This window comes from Salmo salar, chromosome ssa26 (genome assembly GCF_905237065.1).
Source record: "Salmo salar chromosome ssa26, Ssal_v3.1, whole genome shotgun sequence".
Taxonomy (NCBI): Eukaryota; Metazoa; Chordata; class Actinopteri; order Salmoniformes; family Salmonidae; genus Salmo; species Salmo salar.
The window spans coordinates 13,688,273-13,706,636 of NC_059467.1; the positions used below are offsets into that span (position 1 = coordinate 13,688,273).

Below are 18,364 nucleotides of genomic sequence, written 5' to 3' on the forward strand. Positions count from 1 at the left end.
ACTTGCCTGTAAACCTGAAAATACTCATGTAACTTCTGCTGGTCTAGAATCCCAGAGTTTAAGAACTTTCAGGAGCTGGAGATGCCCAAGCACTCCAAGGTAAAGAGGCAGACGAGCACACCCAATGCCTCAAACCTGGAGCAGCAGCCTGAGATCGACATCGAGGAGTGGAAACACAAATCTACCAACGAGATCATGCAGAAATTCTATGTGAGTACGGCGTCAATATTAGGACAGCTTCAATCAAAAGGTGATGGGTGTTTAATGTAGCGCCCTAGATCTGACTCTAAACTGTTGTTACACCCACACCTCTTTCTGTGTTTTTGTCTTACTCAGGACTGTGACTGCCTGGCCAGTCAAGCACAGCTTGCCAGTATTCTCATGAAGAAAGAGGGTCCTGACTTCTTTGCCAACGATGGTAGGCACAGAATCAAAAACACACATGCAAAATGTTGTTACTCTGTTAAAGTAACAGTCCAGTGAAAATCTATTTTTATTTATATTCTGTTTGCTCATACCCAAATAATGTTGTTGACTCGTCCTTTACTTGTAATTGTAGCCAAAACATAAATGAGAGAAAAACCTCTCGGTAAAACCCAAACTCAATCTTGTTTTTGAAACAGACCGTTTAAAAAAAAAAAAAAAACGCTTGAAATTTGCTTGGACAATGACATCAGCCTCTTCGGCCGAGACAGGCCCGTATGTGATTGGTCCAGCAGCTTTTTTTTTTTTTCTCCGGTGGGGAGAAGGATCCTTCTCGAGACTCAGGCTCAGGAGTGCTCATTCACTGCACACAAGCAAGCTAGCTAGCAAGCCAACAATCCACAGTTGCTGTTATCAAAAAGGACAAACCCTATGCAACAACTCTCGCCAATCACTATGTGGTTTGTAAGAGTTGGCCTGCTGGCTATTTAGAAGCAGTTAGCTGCCTAGCACGCTAATGTTAGCTATCGCGACTAACTGTAGCCAGCAAGAAAGCAAGTCAAAGCAGATCCTCCACACAACAATCATCTCTCCATTCCCTTCTATTTTAAATCCTGTGGTTTATAGCTTAAGGTTTTATGTCAAGAGGAAACCCAGTTAGCTGTTGTTGACTGATATACAGGTAACTGCCAAAATAAAGGAAACGCCAACATAAAGTGCCTTAATAGGGTGTTGGGCCACCACGAGCCAGAAAAGCTTCAATGCACCTTGGCATAGATTCTACAAGTGTCTGGAACTCTATTGAAGGGATGCGACACCATTCTTCCATTTGGTGTTTTATTGATGGTGGTGGAAAACGCTGTATCAGGCGCTGCTCCAGAATCTCCCATAAGTGTTCAATTGGGTTGAGATTTGGTGACTGAGATCACTCTGTTGTTTCCTAACAGGCCAAGCAGGGGCACAGAGAAAATATGCTTTTTAATATCCTAATTATAATGTTTTGGAAGGACATCTATTTAATTAATATTGTAATTAATTGTTGGTAATATTTTCTTTAAAAAATGTGTAACATTGAACAGATACTTTAACACTATTCATCAGAGCCAGACTAATGGGCCAACTAGCCCCAGGGTGGGAATCAGTGCATCACTGTAAATTAAATGTCCATAGCCTAATCCATTTAGCACCCCATGACTAACTGATAATAAAAATAACAAATGGGGTCAATTCAACCAAGGCATAGTCTATGCAGCTAGTGTCAAGAATAGCAGTGTCTTGGCAAACACTGTTTTCAGACCAATCAGCTACAGTTTTCATTGTTTGTTTTACATAATTTCTAGAATATATACAGTGATTTGCATTGCTCAGTTCACTTACAGAGGCCTTTTAACTGTTTCCAGAGACCCTAATGGAAGACATGGAGAGACTCTACAGAATAGCTGGGACCAGGAAACTTTGGTCAGATTTCCTTCTTTCTCTAGCATATCATTCCCTTTCCATTTAACCTGAAAGAATAGTTTGTATTTTATTTTATGTGGCCGATAATATCCTTCCATTACAGTACCTCTATGAAGAGCCTTCAACATTTTTGCCTTTCAGATAATTTTACTGCCGTTTCAAGATTTAAATAACATTTTCTCTTGTTCTCCTATGTCTGTCTTCATCAAAATTGTACATTTCTCCACTGAATTCCAAACTGTTGTAAACAATGATAGACATTTCTATGGGTGTAGGCTGGCGGTGCGTTACGCTGCAGCCGTTATCAGGAAGTTTGCCAGTTCTATAGCCCCTCATATCACCACACTGGTGGTCCATGGCAAGCAGGTAATGGAGTAGAGTTGATGTGTAGCATGTGTGCTGTATTAGCTCAGCTAGCCACTCAGTCACTGTGCACAGCGTGTACCATTAACTGTGAGTGCTACGCTTCACTCATGCGCTACTTCCCTCTGCAGCACTGTCCAATTGCTCTCTATGGACGATCAATTTCACGTTCACATGCTCCGTTGGCCTTTTTGTTCTTGCTGTTGTTGTTGTTGTTGTTGTTGTTGTTGTTGTGATGGTTCGGCTGTGTCAGGGGAACTGGTCGTGAGTTTTCATATTGCTCAGCGCTAAGATTGAACATAATTGAAAAGGGACCTGTGAGTCAGAGAGTGGAACGGCCCATAATCCAGCCAGGCTCCACCTTGCTCTGGAGCCACATCAGTACTTGGTCCAATTTCCTTTCTCATTTATTTAACATGGGTTAATAAGTGGAGCTTGAAATAAGTTCCTTTATATTACAAAACATCAATGGTTTAACATCACAACATGCCCTTTGAGCATTTAGCCTGACATTTCATGGACAAAATATGTAGAAGTGTAAGCTGTAGACCATATCCGTGTTAAAAAGATATGAGCACGATTTACAATAAGTAAAAGAATAGATGGCTGGATGTGGTAAATGGGAGATGAATATTGTCGATTTGATGAAAGTACACCTTTTTAGGAAGTCTGGGTTTTACTAAAACCTACAATCCAGCTGAAGCTTAAAACACTGTGTTTTCTCCATTTTATTTTGACTTCTATTGAGACCGTTTTTTTAAGTTGATGTGTATGGCTAAGCAACCTTGTATGCTGCCATGTACACTCCCCTCCAAATTTATTTGGACAGTGAAGCTAGAACTTTTATATTGTCTCTATACTCCAGACTTTTTGATGTGAGATCAATATGTTTCATATGAAGCAAAAGTAAAGAATGTCACCTTTTTATTTTAGGGTCTTTTCATACATATCTGTTACCGTTAAGAAATGACATCTCATTCCAAAACCGTTTAGAAAAAACATCTCATTCCAAAATCATGGGCATTAATATGGAGTTGGTCCCCCCTTTGATGCTATAACAGCCTCCACTCTTCTGGAAAGGCTTTCCACTAGATGTTGGAACATTGCTGCGGGGACTTGCTCCCGTTCAGCCACGAGCATTAGTGAGGTTGGGCACTGATGTTGGGCGATTAGGGCTGGCTCGCAGTCGGCATTCCAATTCATCTTAAAGGTGTTCGATGGGGTTGAGGTCAGGGCTCTGTGCAAACTGTTGCCATAAAGAAGCACAGAATAGTCTAGTCTAGAATGTCATTGTATGCTGTAGTGTTAAGATTTCCCTTCACTGGAACTAAGGGGCCTAGCCGACCATGAAAAACAGCCCCAGACCATTATTCCTCCTCCACCAAACTTTACAGTTGGCAGTATGCATTGGGGCAGGTAGCGTTCTCCTGGCATCTGCAAACCCGTGATTCATCCACCGGACTGCCAGATGGTGGAGTGTGATTCATCACTCCAGAGAACGCGTTTCCACTGCACCAGAGTCCAATGGTGGCAAGCTTTACACCACTCCAGCCAACGCTTGGCATTGCACATGGTGATCTTAGGCTTATGTGCGGCTACTCTGCCGTGGAAACCCATTTCATGAAGCTCCCAACTAACAGTTCTTGTGCTGACGTTGCTTTCAGAGGCAGTTTGGGACTCGCTAGTGAGTGTTGCAACTGAGGACAGATGATTATTATGCGCTTCAGCACTCGGCAGTCCCGTTCTGTGAGGTTCTCACTTATCATTATTCACGATTCATTCAGGATTATCCGTAATCATGATAGCATCCATATTAATTTGGAAGTGTTCAGAAAAATATTATATTCTTATTTACAATAAAAGGGACTCCAAAATGACACTATGTTATTTACCATTTATTTATATTGGGCACAACATAATCTGAAGCACAACCCCCAAAAACTGCAAATGCTTCCAACAAGTTTGTAGAGTCACAAGCTTGATGTAATCATTGCGTGCTAGAGTAATATAGGAGCCTAATACTAAACTTTTGACTACTTTAAAACACTATAAGTGAATTTGTCCAAATGGGAGACTAGATACATAAAGTGCTTTAATTTCTAAACGGTAAAACAGATTTATATGAAAATATCCTAAAATAAAAAGTGACATTCTGTATTGTCGCCTCATATAGAACATTTGATCTCAAATCCAAAATGCTGGAGTATAGAGAGACGTTTTAGCTTACTGTCCAAATAAATATGGAGGGGAGCGTATGTACCATAACTACAGCCCAATGCCTGTTGCTTTTTCCTCACAGGAACCCAGCAAGCAGGAGGAGACGTACTGCACAGTCACTCTAGCGAATAATGCAATCGTAAATTAGTGAACATGAAAATATGTGAAAATGAATAGGCTGAGTCGGGAAACAACGGCAGAAGCCAGAGCTGAATTCATGCAGTGGAATCTTCATTTGGAACTACTGCCTGTTCTGCTAGGCTAGGGCTAGACGTCTCAGAGGGAAGCACCCACCATGCTAACAGATTTCCATTCTATGGGGATGGCATCTTGTGTTTTGATCAGTTTGCCATTTAGTTATTTATACAAAAGTCCTTCTGTTGCAGGACAGGAAGTTTGTAGATTTGTGGTTTTACATGTGCAGAATCACGATGAGGATAATTTATTTGACAATCTGGAGATGAAATCCAGAGTCGATTTAGATTTGTTTTTCGTTTGCTTAGCAAAAAAATAAAATAATTGCCCTGTAAAACAGTAGCACAACAAGGCTCTTTGTACTGTATAGACACACTGGTGGACATGAGTGGGACATGCCACACACATGATTTTGCAACTTTGTTTTAGAACTTCATTACATGAATCGCACCTTCGGTATTGTGCCTCAAATCACGTTACAGCACATCAGCCTTAATGTCATGGTTATACTGTGTGTATGGTTCTTATGATAGAGAACACAGCTGACTACATTAGTTATTGCACTGTCATTATGAACTGTTCCTACTGTAGTTGTATTGACACATATAGCATTGACCCTATTACGGATCTCCTTGTGTTTTTGTTTACCAGGGGGGTTGTACGAATCGCAGCCAGTGTGATAACTAAGCTAGTGGACAGCATTGCCCCAAGTATTACTAGTGTTTTAGTGCATGGCAAGCAGGTAAGTGGACATTTGAAAACGGGGGCAAATTTTACAGTTGGATCATGTATGTATTTATTTTTTTCACGTCAGATGCCTATTTCGAAACCCAATCGTAATGTTCACTGATTATCAATGAATTGGATGAAATTATGTCAATTTTTGAATGTATTAGGAACGTTCAGTTGACAGTGAGCTCCTCATTCTTTTGTCCGATAGGAAATGCTTAGTGTTATTGCAGTTGCGTGCTTCGTATTTCCCAGCTAACTCACTGTGCTTTAGTCCTGTAGCAAGGCTGTTAATATGTTTCATATAGTAACCTGCTAAAAGTGTATTCCTGGGTATAACAGGCTCTATGTATGCTGTGACCTGACCTATAACCTATGACCTAATACAACCCTTTCCCTTGGATTTATATGAAGTGAGCTGCCTGAAAGTGTAATGTTTTATCATTATACATTTTTTCCTCAAATATTAGTTGCTTCTTAGCAGTCCCCATTTCTGGCCTCATTTTCCCACCCAAGAGTTTTGGGGCGGTTCATTACTATGAAGTACCTCAAGGTGTGAATCTGCATGTAGATTGCATCGTAGAGGGAAAACTATTCTGGACTAGATGAGAAAGCTGGTTTTGAGCAAGAGTTAGGTGTCTGCTTACATGATCTATGTAAAATCTTCCTTGATTTTGTATATGAGGAGTCTAAAGTTTAGAGAATATTTATTGTTGTTTGAATGTGTTAAATAAGGTAGGACATGTTTAGATTACACTTAGTAATAATAGAAGCGAGGTACAGATTAAAAGCTGTGATTTACCATCTAACTGGAGAGCATTAGTCTGCAACCATACGTTTTTGAGGGCTATTTTTCAAAGGGATATTAAAGCATATCTTCTTGTTTGGGAAGAATAATGATTACCCAGGTGTAATTTTCTTCTGGCCTTTATGCTTTGAAAATAAGAAATATCACAAGATAATCTTGGTCATTATCTTTTATGCCATGTTCTACTATGTGGGGGGGGGCAGGCAGTTTTACAGTTTTGAGATGGAGAGATAGTTTAAACGAAGAGGATATGGAGACATCAGCATTTCTACATAGTATTGCACACTATCTGGTCAGTCAAAAAGTGTATAGGTAGAGTGATGTCACCCATAAAATATAATCAAAGTTTTTATTTCAACCTTTTGACTATTTGCTCCTTGTTATCCATGTAAACACATCTACCTTTCTGGTTCATCACTCTGTCCTCTTAGTAAAAGAATCCCCACAAAACAATAACAGAACAGCAGACATTTTTCTGATGCTGGCTGGGCGGTGCTCTGTTGCCAGGTAACACTGGGACTGTTTGGGCGTGAGGAGGAGGTGATCTCCAACCCCCTCTCACCTGGGGTCATCAAGGGCATCCTCTACAGCAAGTGCTACGGGGAGAGGGAGGCCGTGCTGCAGCAGGAGCTGGTCATCCACATCGGCTGGATCATCTCCAACACCCCCGAGCTGTTCAGCGGCATGCTCAAGATCCGCGTCGGGTACGAATAGAGCCCGGGAGGAATAGAGCTAGGCAGGCTGTAGCCATGGCCATTCTGATCCTCCAGCTGGGTGGTTGTTATTCTGTTTGTCCCTCAAGTTGTCTGTTTGAGGATAGCCATCTGTGGTTATGAGATGCATTGTTTTTGCTTAGTATTCTGCTGGTATTGGTGTAGGTGGATCATCCAGGCCATGAAGCATGAGTTGGAGATCAGAGCAGGTGACATGTCACCCCAGGACATTTACCAGATGTCCCCCAGCGACGTTAAACAGCTGCTGCTGGATGTCCTTCAGCCACAACAGCACGGCAGGTAAACACACACACGCACACAAAAACACACACGCAAGCCTCCACAGACACACACATTTTTATTCTATTTTATTAATTTCCCTATTCGTTACCCATCCCAGGTCCTGGATCAACATGCGTCAAATCGATGGTTCCCTCAACAGGACTCCCCATGGCTTCTATGACCGAGTGTGGCAGATTTTGGAGAGAACTTGTAACGGCATCGTAGTGGCAGGGATCCATCTCCCACAGGTAGTGTTGGTTATTGCAACAGTGACATTATAATCCTTCTTTATTTACATCCTCAAACTCCACATTTAATCAAATCTCCGAAGGACCACACTATAGGCCCCCTTTGACAGTGTTGAAATGCCCAAAAAGACTGCATAATTGAAGTACACTACTCAAAAAAATAAAGGGAACACTTAAACAACACAATGTAACTCCAAGTCAATCACACTTCTGTGAAATCAAACTGTCCACTTAGGAAGCAACACTGATTGACAATACATTTCACATGCTGTTGTGCAAATGGAATAGACAACAGGTGGAAATTATAGGCAATTAGCAAGACACCCCCAATAAAGGAGTGGTTCTGCAGGTGGGGACCACAGACCACTTCTCAGTTCCTATGTTTCCTGGCTGATGTTTTGGTCACTTTTGAATGCTGGCGGTGCTTTCACTCTAGTGGTAGCATGAGACGGAGTCTACAATCCACACAAGTGGCTCAAGTAGTGCAGCTCATCCAGGATGGCACATCAATGCGAGCTGTGGCAAGAAGGTTTGCTGTGTCTGTCAGCGTAGTGTCCAGAGCATGGAGGCGCTACCAGGAGACAGGCCAGTACATCAGGAGACGTGGAGGAGGCCGTAGGAGGGCAACAACCCAGCAGCAGGACCGCTACCTCCGCCTTTGTGCAAGGAGGAGCAGGAGAAGCACTGCCAGAGCCCTGCAAAATGACCTCCAGCAGGCCACAAATGTGCATGCGTCTGCTCAAACGGTCAGAAACAGACTCCATGAGGGTGGTATGATGGCCCGACGTCCACAGGTGGGGGTTGTGCTTACAGCCCAACACCGTGCAGGACGTTTGGCATTTGCCAGAGAACACCAAGATTGGAAAATTCGCCACTGGCGCCCTGTGCTCTTCACAGATGAAAGCAGGTTCACACTGAGCATGTGACAGACGTGACAGAGTCTGGAGACGCCGTGGAAAACGTTCTACTGCCTGCAACATCCTCCAGCATGACCGGTTTGGCGTGGGTCAGTCATGGTGTGGGGTGGCATTTCTTTGGGGGGCCGCACAGCCCTCCATGTGCTCGCCAGAGGTAGCCTGACTGCCATTAGGTACCGAGATGAGATCCTCATGTCTCGCTCCATCCACCAACGCCACGTTGCACCACAGACTGTCCAGGAGTTGGCGGATGCTTTAGTCCAGGTCTGGGAGGAGATCCCTCAGGAGACCATCCGCCACCTCATCAGGAGCATGCCCAGGCGTTGTAGGGAGGTCATACAGGCGCGTGGAGGCCACACACACTACTGAGCCTCATTTTGACTTGTTTTAAGGACATTACATCAAAGTTGGATCAGCCTGTAGTGTGGTTTTCCACTTTAATTTTGAGTGTGACTCCAAATCCAGACCTCCATGGGTTGATAAATTGGATTTCCATTGATTATTTTTGTGTGATTTTGTTGTCAGCACATTCAACTATGTAAAGAAAAAAGTATTTAATAAGATTATTTCTTTCATTCAGATCTAGGATGGGTTGTTTAAGTGTTCCCTTTATTTTTTTGAGCAGTATATATTAGGCTGCTTGGCCCAATAGTTGATTCAAAATGATGGTTTGAATGCAGGAGATCCTCAATGCATTGCATATACCCACTATTAAATAAATGTCTGTTTATTTGAGTATGTGAGTTAGTCTTTTTGGTAATAATTGGTCATCGGGGTGCTCTTGCCTAAAGCATTACTGTTAAAATCTCCACTTTCCTTCCATTGCAGCAACCTACACTGTCTGACATGACCATGTATGAGATGAACTTTTCTCTGCTGGTGGAAGACACACTGAAGGACATTGTGCTGCCTGAGTACAGGCAGATAGTAGTAGAGGTAAGGGAAAATCAGATTTCACTTTCATTTATTGCTGCATGTTTTCCGTACACTGCTATTGGTCAAACAGGACCCTCCATTGACTATCTTACCCACGCATTTCATCTAGCAACATTTCCACTACAAAAATTCTAATTGTACACACACATTCTCATGGCTCTATTTTCTTACGTGTCCTAATCTCCATGGTTACAGCTGCTGATGGTGGTGTCCATAGTGTTGGAGAGAAACCCGGAGCTGGAGTTCTCGGAGAAGGTGGACCTAGACGTTCTGGTGAAGGAGGCCTTCCATGACTTCCAGAAGGACAGGAGTCGGGAGGGGATGATGAAACAGGTAGGTGCCTGCCGTACACTCTCCACTAGGCTCACGGTATCTAAGGTTGGGCCAGACCACTGTCACGCAAGCTCCTTGGAGTTCATGTAGCATGCAAGCTTAGCTGTTGTACGTCCACATCGATGTACAGTACAAGTTATTTCAGCTAAGTAGAAGCAGACCGCATATTCGAGGGGAAGGTTGGGAATAATTGTGTTACTTGTTATTCATATCAGATTATTTCCAATCTGAATAGTTGTTCATTCTGCATATCGTTGCTGAAAAGCATTGCTTTGTTGTAGAGCTTTCGACAGTTTGCACTGTATATAACAGTACTGCTAGTTTACAATGAGAAACCATTGTTGTCCGCAGGATGACATGGAGGAGTTCTATAAGACGCCTCCGATGGGCAGGAGAGGCACCTCCAGTTACCTGACCAAGGCTGTGATGATTCAGCTGCTTCAGGGAGATGTGAAGCCCTCCAAGGATGACCCCTGCTCGGTCAGCTAAACTAAACCCGTTCAGCGGAGTAGAGGAATCCACCTCTACTGTACTTTGTCGAACTACTAACAACATGCTAAATTAGTCAGCAGCACTGACTGTTGTTCCACCAGCAATACCCTCCTTGTTCTGTTAGCTTCAAGCTATTAGGACAGAATGTATCAGATCTTATCAGCACCGTTACAACTGTTAACAACATTGAACTGTTACCCCCTGAAATCCTTGCATGTAGACTTGTTTGTATAGCATTAGCATTGTGGGGCAGCCCACATTTTTGATTGTAGTTAATCAATGGCATGATATGCAAAACTAGAGTTGCATCCCAGTGCACACTTTTTTTTTGTCTAAGTCTTAGGAAGCCCAGGTCTTTTTGAAAGGCTGATCGCTGTATTTTTCGGAATGTGGTTAATACACAGTAATTTGAGGTCCTTCACTCTTATTAAAATGATATATTCATCAAGTTGTTTATGTTGATGTGTTTACACGTGGTTTGAGTGTGCCTATCCAGTTTAGTGAATCTGAATTGAACTTTTTCAGTGTGTGTGATGTTTGCCATTGAGTTCCGTCACTCTATCAAGGGGATTTTGGAAGCTCAACACTAGTTTCAAAAAATACACCTGAGGAACCTATGACATCCTGTTGATTTATTGTCTTAGGTTCATCATGTTTGTATTACCCCTGCTATATAATATTTGCCTTGTATCATTGAAGATAAGCTAAATGTGTAAAAGGCTTTATAATCACAAAATGTTGTAACATGTTTCTTTTTATTATGCCTGCAGTTGCAACAGAAATGTCATGATTATTCAAGCGTGTCAAGTTGTTCCTAGGGGTATGTGTATTGTATTGAATCCCACCACTAGTAACTCCCACTCATGTCAGCTTAGCTGCAGTCATACCAATCTCACCGCTGGAGCTGGAAAATCACATCATTTGACATACAAAGGAGGGTTAGACACTGAGAAAAACAGAGGAATTATTTCTGCGTAGGACTCGATACATTATTTACTTCAGAATCTGTTCTTAAGCTGCTCCAACACTTGGGACAGGAGAATGGGATTGATAGATCGAGAAAAGCTTAAAAAGGTCATGGTTGTAGGGAAGTTTGTTTCAGCGTTGCGTGTTCTGAAGTAAGGAAGTTCATAAATAAGGGTGATATTCAAACCATGCAAAGTATGCTCATCATACATACAGTACATGTATGCTTTAGTTATTATTAGTTAGAGCAGAGTGCATAGTCTGCAATCTAGATCAGGCCGGTGTATGAAATCCCAGTGGCAATAGCATTTGTGGAGAGCAATTTATTAATATGATACACTGTTATTTATTGTACACCTCTGTCTGATGCTTCATTAATTGAAGAAAGCATTTCATAGGAAAAGCAAATATGCTGGTTGTATGTGTTACGCTAACTTGATACTTTATGACCGGACTCCTCAATTCACAGTTCAATTAAAATCTGCAGAGCAGAACAATCTTTCATATTTACCGAGTAAGGCCGCATCCCCTCCTCATCCCTGTAAAAGGTGTAATGTTTTCTCTTAAAGAACTCCCATAAAAGTTAACTGTGCATTAAAGTCAGAGTATGTCTTTTGCTGGCAGCAGTAAAAGCATTTATTTGCCAATCTGTCTCAAGCGTTTGGGCCTGACAGTCAGAGCTTTATTCCTGCTCCTTCTACACCAACACACTGTACCATGAAGGGCATCAAAGACTGTGCCGCTTGAAGAGGTCTAAGCCAATGTTTCACTTTTTTCCGCCTACAGCTTTTCTTTGTTTCATGTTAGATGATAGTGGCTGTAAGTAGGTGAGATCATTTTTCACAAAGTATGTTTCTATATCACGGTATTCTGTCTTTCTCACTGACTGTCATGTTGCAGATTCTGACAACAGGCAAGTTTTTTTTCTCACCTACTCTCCCACTTCCTACAAAGCGAGTTGGTATTTCGCTTTCAATTTTGCATTTACTATTTCAATAGAATCCACGCATGGCATTGATGCATTTAAGCACTGACCAAGTTTGCATGGTCTGAAAGGAGACATTGAAGATGGCTTCAAGCTGCTTTGTGATCATCATTTTATAGAGATTCCATTCTGTTTCTGCTTTCACCAACATTGTGGGTCTTTGGTCAATCATGATGAAGCCATTTTTTTTTTACTGTGTTTACATTCTATCAATCTTTTTAAAAACGTTATCACAATATAGGTCACCTCTGCTTCAAAGCCATAGTGACCCCCTCCTTTGATTTACATGCACACCACAAATATATATATATATTTTTTTTTACAAATATTCACAAAAAAAAGCATAAATGATTGACTGAAATATTACACTGAGGTCTGAATAGCAGTGTCTTCTCTCTCCCGCTTCTCTGGACTTCTCTGCCAAATTCTCTGAAAGGCAAACGCGTACAGAAAGGGGTCCACACAACTGTTAACAAAGGCAAGGCACTTAACAAAGTCCCGTGTCAACGTCCTAAAGGTCTTCAGTTTAGCAGATGTAACAGGGTGTGAATACTTCAGTAAGATAGTTGAGATGTCCACAATGTTAACAACATGACCAGGAACCCAGAGAATGATGGTCACAGTAATTCCAGTGACCAATCTGGTCATCCTTTGGGTGCTGAAGAGGGCTGTCTGGTTCACTCGCTTGTGAAGGAAGAAATAAAAGGTGACCAGAATGGAACCCAGAACAAAACCCACCAATGTCTCAAAAAAAGAACAGCCACTCTTTCCCAGTCTGATTCAGTGTGTCTTTGACGTCAGACCAGAACCTGTAACAACTATATTCCTTGTCGCAACTGAAGGCCCGGTTAGGATGCATGCAAGTCCCCATAGTGCAAGTAGCAATACCTTCTCACCTCTCCTTCCTAGCCTGGCCCACTGATGGGGGTAGAGAAACAACACGTAGCGCTGCACACTCATCATAGTCACAGTCATGATATTGATATATAGGCTGCAATAGACCATGAAAGAGAAGAACTTGCAGAGCCCACGGCCAAGATTCCAACCACACAGGAGGGAATAGATCCTCACAGGGAGGGAGGCCAGACACAGGACATTAGAACAAGCCAGATTCAGCATCAGTTTCAGGGTGACATTATCTATTTTTACCTGGCGCAGAATGACCACCACGACAGCTATATTTGCAGGGAGTCCCACTAGGCAGCATAGTCCCATCAGTGTACTGGATACAATGTTGCCAGGATTCCTTGAGGAGATGTTGGAGATGGAGATGTTGAGCTGATCCATGGTCATGACTTGAGAGAGATTGGTGTGATGATCAGAGTGGTGTGAAGCTCACTGTTCTTCACACTTGCCCTGTGCATTGTCTATTTTTAACCACATACTGCGCCTTCATAAAAGTATTCATAACCTTTGACTTATTCCACATTTTGATGTGTTGCAACCTGAATTCAAAATTGATACAAATAAACAAAATCTCACCCACCTACAGACAATACCCCATAATGAAAAAGTAAAAACATGTTTTTAGACATTTTTGCAAATACTATACTCCTCACTGTAATATCCCTTGATTGATTGGTTGATTTTATTTGACCATTTAAAAATACAATACAGCCATACCATTTTGTCGCTCTGAGTCTCTACTTTTATATAATGTTTAAAAACACAATTTTGAATTTTGCTACATAAGACCGAATCCAGGTAGTGAGTCACAAATGTGGATACAATGCGTTTAGAAATGTGTTTTTTTTACATTTCCATTAAGGTCCTAGTTAAAACATGTTACACATTTACAGCTAACCCACATGAACAACTACTATAGTATACTATAGTCTAAATACTGTAATATTACTATATTTATATACTATAGTACTCACTGTAGTGCTTTTGCTGACTTTACTTTAGTATTTACTGTAATGTTTTTGCGGACATTACTAGTATACTATAGTATTCACTATAGTGTTTTAGAGGACTTTACTGTAGTATTCACTGTAGTGTTTTTTGTGGACATGACTGTAGTATAATATAGTATTCACTATAGTGTTTTTTGCAGACTTCACTAGTAATCACTGTAGTGTTTTTGCAGACATGACTGTAGTATACTATAGTATTCACTGTAGTGTGTTTGCAGACATGACTGTAGTACTATATTGTAGGTTAACACTTCACTTGGATAGTCCATCTGTAGATGCTCTAGACCCCTCAAACTCAACTCTGGACATCGAAGCCAGTTCCACTGCATTTTTTTATTGTTCCGCTCTAATCAGGGACTGTGAATACTACAGTCATGTCCGAAAAAACACTACAGTAAATACTACAGTCATGTCTGCAAAAACACTACAGTGAATACTATAGTAAATACTGTACATACAGTGGCAAGAAAAAGTGTGTGAACCCTTTGGAATTACCTGGATTTCTGCATAAATTGGTCATAAAATTTGATCTGATCTTCATCTAAGTCACAACAATAGACAAGCACAGTCTGCTTAAACGAATAACATACAAACAATTATACGTTTTCATGTCTTTATTGAACACGCCGTGTAAACTTTCACAGTGCAGGGTGGAATAAGTATGTGAACCTTTGGATTTAATAACTGGTTGACCCTCCTTTTACAGCAATAACCTCAACCAAACATTTTCTGTCGTTGCGGATCAGACATGCACAACGGTCAGGAGGAATTTCAGACCATTCCTCTTTACAATCCTGTTTCAGTTCAGCAATATTCTTGGGATGTCTAGTGTGAATCGCTCTCTTGAGGTCATGCCACAGAATCTCAATCGGGTTGAGGTCAGGACTGGGCCACTCTGTTGTTGATTTACTTCTGTGTTTTTAGGTCGTTGTCCTGTTGCATCATCCAACTTCTGTTGCGCTTCAATTGGCGGACAGAGCCTTACATTCTCCTGCAAAATGTCTTGATAAACTTGGGAGTTAATTTTTCCGTCGATAATAGCAAGCTGTCAATGCCCTGAAGCAGCACTGCAGCCCCAAACCATGATGCTCACTCCACCATACTTTACAGTTGGGATGAGGTTTTGATGTTCGTGTGCTGTGATTTCTTTTCTCCACACATAGTGTTGTGTGTTCCTTCCAAACAACTCAACTGTAGTTTCATCTGTTCACAGAATATTTTGACAGTAGCGCTTTGGAACATCCAGGTGCTCTTTTGCGAACTTCAGATGTGCAGCAATGTTTTTTTTGGACAGCAGTGGCTTCTTCCGTGGTGTCCTCCCATGAACACCATTCTTGTTTTGTGTTTTACCTATCGTAGACTCGTCAACAGAGATGTTAGCATGTTCCAGAGATTTCTGTAAATCTTTAGCTGACACTCTAGGATTCTTCTTAACCTCATTGAGCATTCTGCGCTGTGCTCTTGCAGTCATCTTTGCAGGATGGCCACTCCTAGGGAGAGTAGCAACAGTGCTGAACTTTCTCCATTGATAGACACTTTTTCTGGATTTTTTTGTTGTTATTCTGTCTCTCACTGTTCATATAAACCTACCATTAAAATGATAGACTGATCATTTCTTTGTAAGTGGGTAAACGTACAAAATCAGCAGGGGATCAAATACTTCCCCCCCCACTGTATAAACGCGGGACGAAGTGCAAAATAATAAAGTACTCAGGAAATAGTAGGAGAGATTCCTCTCAGGAAAACAAGCAACATTTACAATGACCAACAAAAACAAATGACAGAGGGAGTATATGAGTATATATACAGTTATAGAGTGGAGATTGCAACCAGGTGTGTGTAATGATAACGAGACAAGTCCGGGGTTGATGAGTGTAGGGCGTTTGCCAGCAGCAGGTTCGGCAGCAGCTAGAAGGCTGGTGACGCCGAACGCCTGAACTGGACAGGAGGGGGAGCCAAAGCGAAGGCTGTTGTGACAGTACCACCAGTACCATCTGCCTGCGCCTTCTGCTGGAGGACGACGCACTGGAGACGGGTGTGTGCTGTGTTTCATACCTCCTCAGCACGCCGAAACCAATCGTCCAATGCAAGAGCCTCAATCTGACTCCGGTGCCAGGGTGCCAGGACCAGCAGATAGCTTGGAACACACTGAAAGGGTGTGAGGTTAGTGGAGGAGTGACAGAGGGAGTTTTATGCGTATTCTGCCCAAGACAGAAACGCAGCCTACTCCCCCGGATGGTCCTGACAGTAACTACGAAGGTACCTACCCAGTTCCTGATTTACCCTTTCCACCTGCCCATTTTATTGGGGATGGTACCCGGAGGTGAGGCTGACTGTGACCCCCAGTCATTCCATGAAGGCCTTCCAGAAATGGGATGTGAACTGAGGACCACGGTCAGACACGATGTCCTCTGGGATCCCGTAGTGCCGGAACATGTGAGAGAAGAGAGCCTCCGCAGTCTGCATGGCAGTAGGGAGACCAGACAGAGGAATCAAACGACAGGCTTTGGAAAACCGGTCCACAACGACCAGGATGGTTGTGTGCCCCTCCGAGGGGGGAAGGTCTGTGACAAAGTCCACGGAGAGATAGGACAAGGGTCGTTGTGGAACCGGCAGCGGGTGGAGTTTGCTCTGTGTGCAGGTGGAGCAGGTCCACCTTGGTCTTGGGCCAAGGTGGACCACCAGTACTTTACGGAGAGACAGTCAATAGTACGGGCTATACCTGGGTGCCCCGACACAGGTGCTGTGTGTGCCCAGGTGAGGAGACAGTCCCGCACATCAGAGGGCACGTAGGTATGCCACCCGGGACAGTGGGCTGGTGAGGGCTCCTGTTGTGTGGAATGTGGAGGTGGACATCCGTCGAGCCCTGCAACAGGAGCCCTCACCAGCCCACTGTCCCGGGTGGCATACCTACGTGCCCTCTGATGTGCGGGACTGTCTCCTCACCTGGGCACACACAGCACCTGTGTCGGGGCACCCAGGTATAGCCCGTACTATTGACTGTCTCTCCGTAAAGTACTGGTGGTCCACCTTGGCCCAAGACCAAGGTGGACCTGCTCCACCTGCACACAGAGCAAACTCCACCCGCTGCCGAGCCACAATGAGGGACAGGGGAATAATGGGTGTCACTTTCTCCCTCCAATCCTCTGTGTCATGCACCTGGGACAACGTATTGGCCTTGACGTTCTTAGATCCAGGCCGATAGGAGAGGGTAAAGTCAAACTTGGAAAAGAATAGGGCCCACCTGGCCTGACGCTGGTTCAGCGTCTTCGCTGCTCGAATATACTCTAGGTTCCGGTGGTCTGTCCAATCAAGGAATGGGTGTTGAGAACCCTCCAGCCAGTGGTGCCATGTTTTCAATGCCTTCTTGATGACCAGAAACTCACGATCCCCCACGTCGTAATTCCACTCCGCAGGAGACAGCTTCTGTGAGTAGAAGGCACATGGATGGAGTTTAGGTGGTGATCCAGTGCGTTGGGAGAGAACAGACCCTACTCCAACCTTCGAAGCGTCCACCTACAAGATGAAGGGCAGAGATGGGTCAGAATGGGCCAGAACAGGTGCGTTCATAAAACGTTCCTTGAGCGCACAGAAGGCTTCGTTGGCCTCCTTAGTCCAGCGCAGCTGTCTAGGACCTTCCTTCAGGAGGGAGGTGAGAGGGGCCACCACTGTGCTGAAACACTTAATGAAGCGCCGGAAATAGTTGACAAAATCTAGGAAGTGCTGCAACGCCTTTATGTTGAATGAAACAGACCACAACTGTACTGCACTGACCCTCTGCACCTCCATCTCGACTCCCGGGGTGGATATCCGATAGCACAGGATGGAGACCGCCTGCTGGAAGAAAAGGCACTTCTCCACCATGGCGTACAGGTGATGCCCTATCAGCCTCTCCAAAACGGACCTAACATGAGAGACATGTTGCTCGCGTGTAGTCGAGTACACCAAGATGTCGTCTATGTACACCACTACACAGCGCATTTGTCAGGCCATAAGGCATTACCCTGTATTCATAGTGCCCGGTGCTGGTGCTGAAGGTGGTCTTCCATTCCTCCCTCTCTCTCATGCGCACCAGATTGTAGGCACTGCGTAAATCCAATTTGGTAATGTACTGGGCACCGTGCATCTGTTCGATCACAGTGGGTATGAGAGGCAAGGGATAGCTGAATTTAACAGTTGTCTTATTCAGTGTCTGGTAATCGATATAGGGGCGAAGACCTCCGTCCTTCTTCTTCACGAAAAAAGAAGCTGGAGGAGGCCGCACAGGTCCTTTGGCCAGCGCCTCCTGGACGTAGACCTTCATGGCTTCGGTCTCTGCACGCTTGGGAGGGTATAACCAGGCAGTAGATCGATAGTGCAGTCCCATAGGCGATGAAGGGGCAG

General features: G+C 43.4%; 1 protein-coding gene across 3 annotated transcripts in view; it reads left to right on the forward strand.

The window, feature by feature from the left end:
• LOC106587291 (phosphorylase b kinase regulatory subunit beta) overlaps nucleotides 1-10,562 on the forward strand; it is a 72,974-nt gene extending 62,412 nt beyond the window's left edge. For 2 of the 3 annotated variants that reach the window (XM_014175540.2, XM_014175542.2), the window contains 10 exons: nucleotides 48-210; nucleotides 337-418; nucleotides 1,824-1,881; nucleotides 5,308-5,398; nucleotides 6,701-6,897; nucleotides 7,072-7,206; nucleotides 7,307-7,436; nucleotides 9,182-9,289; nucleotides 9,485-9,622; nucleotides 9,974-10,562. In XM_014175540.2, coding sequence (XP_014031015.2) covers nucleotides 48-210; nucleotides 337-418; nucleotides 1,824-1,881; nucleotides 5,308-5,398; nucleotides 6,701-6,897; nucleotides 7,072-7,206; nucleotides 7,307-7,436; nucleotides 9,182-9,289; nucleotides 9,485-9,622; nucleotides 9,974-10,111 — 1,240 coding nt within the window. In that variant the 3' untranslated portion in view covers nucleotides 10,112-10,562. Of the gene's footprint in view, nucleotides 1-47; nucleotides 211-336; nucleotides 419-1,823; nucleotides 1,882-2,156; nucleotides 2,248-5,307; nucleotides 5,399-6,700; nucleotides 6,898-7,071; nucleotides 7,207-7,306; nucleotides 7,437-9,181; nucleotides 9,290-9,484; nucleotides 9,623-9,973 lie in introns of all 3 variants that reach the window. The other variant, XM_014175541.2, reaches the window with a different exon arrangement.
• The last annotated feature ends 7,802 nt before the right edge of the window (nucleotides 10,563-18,364 follow it).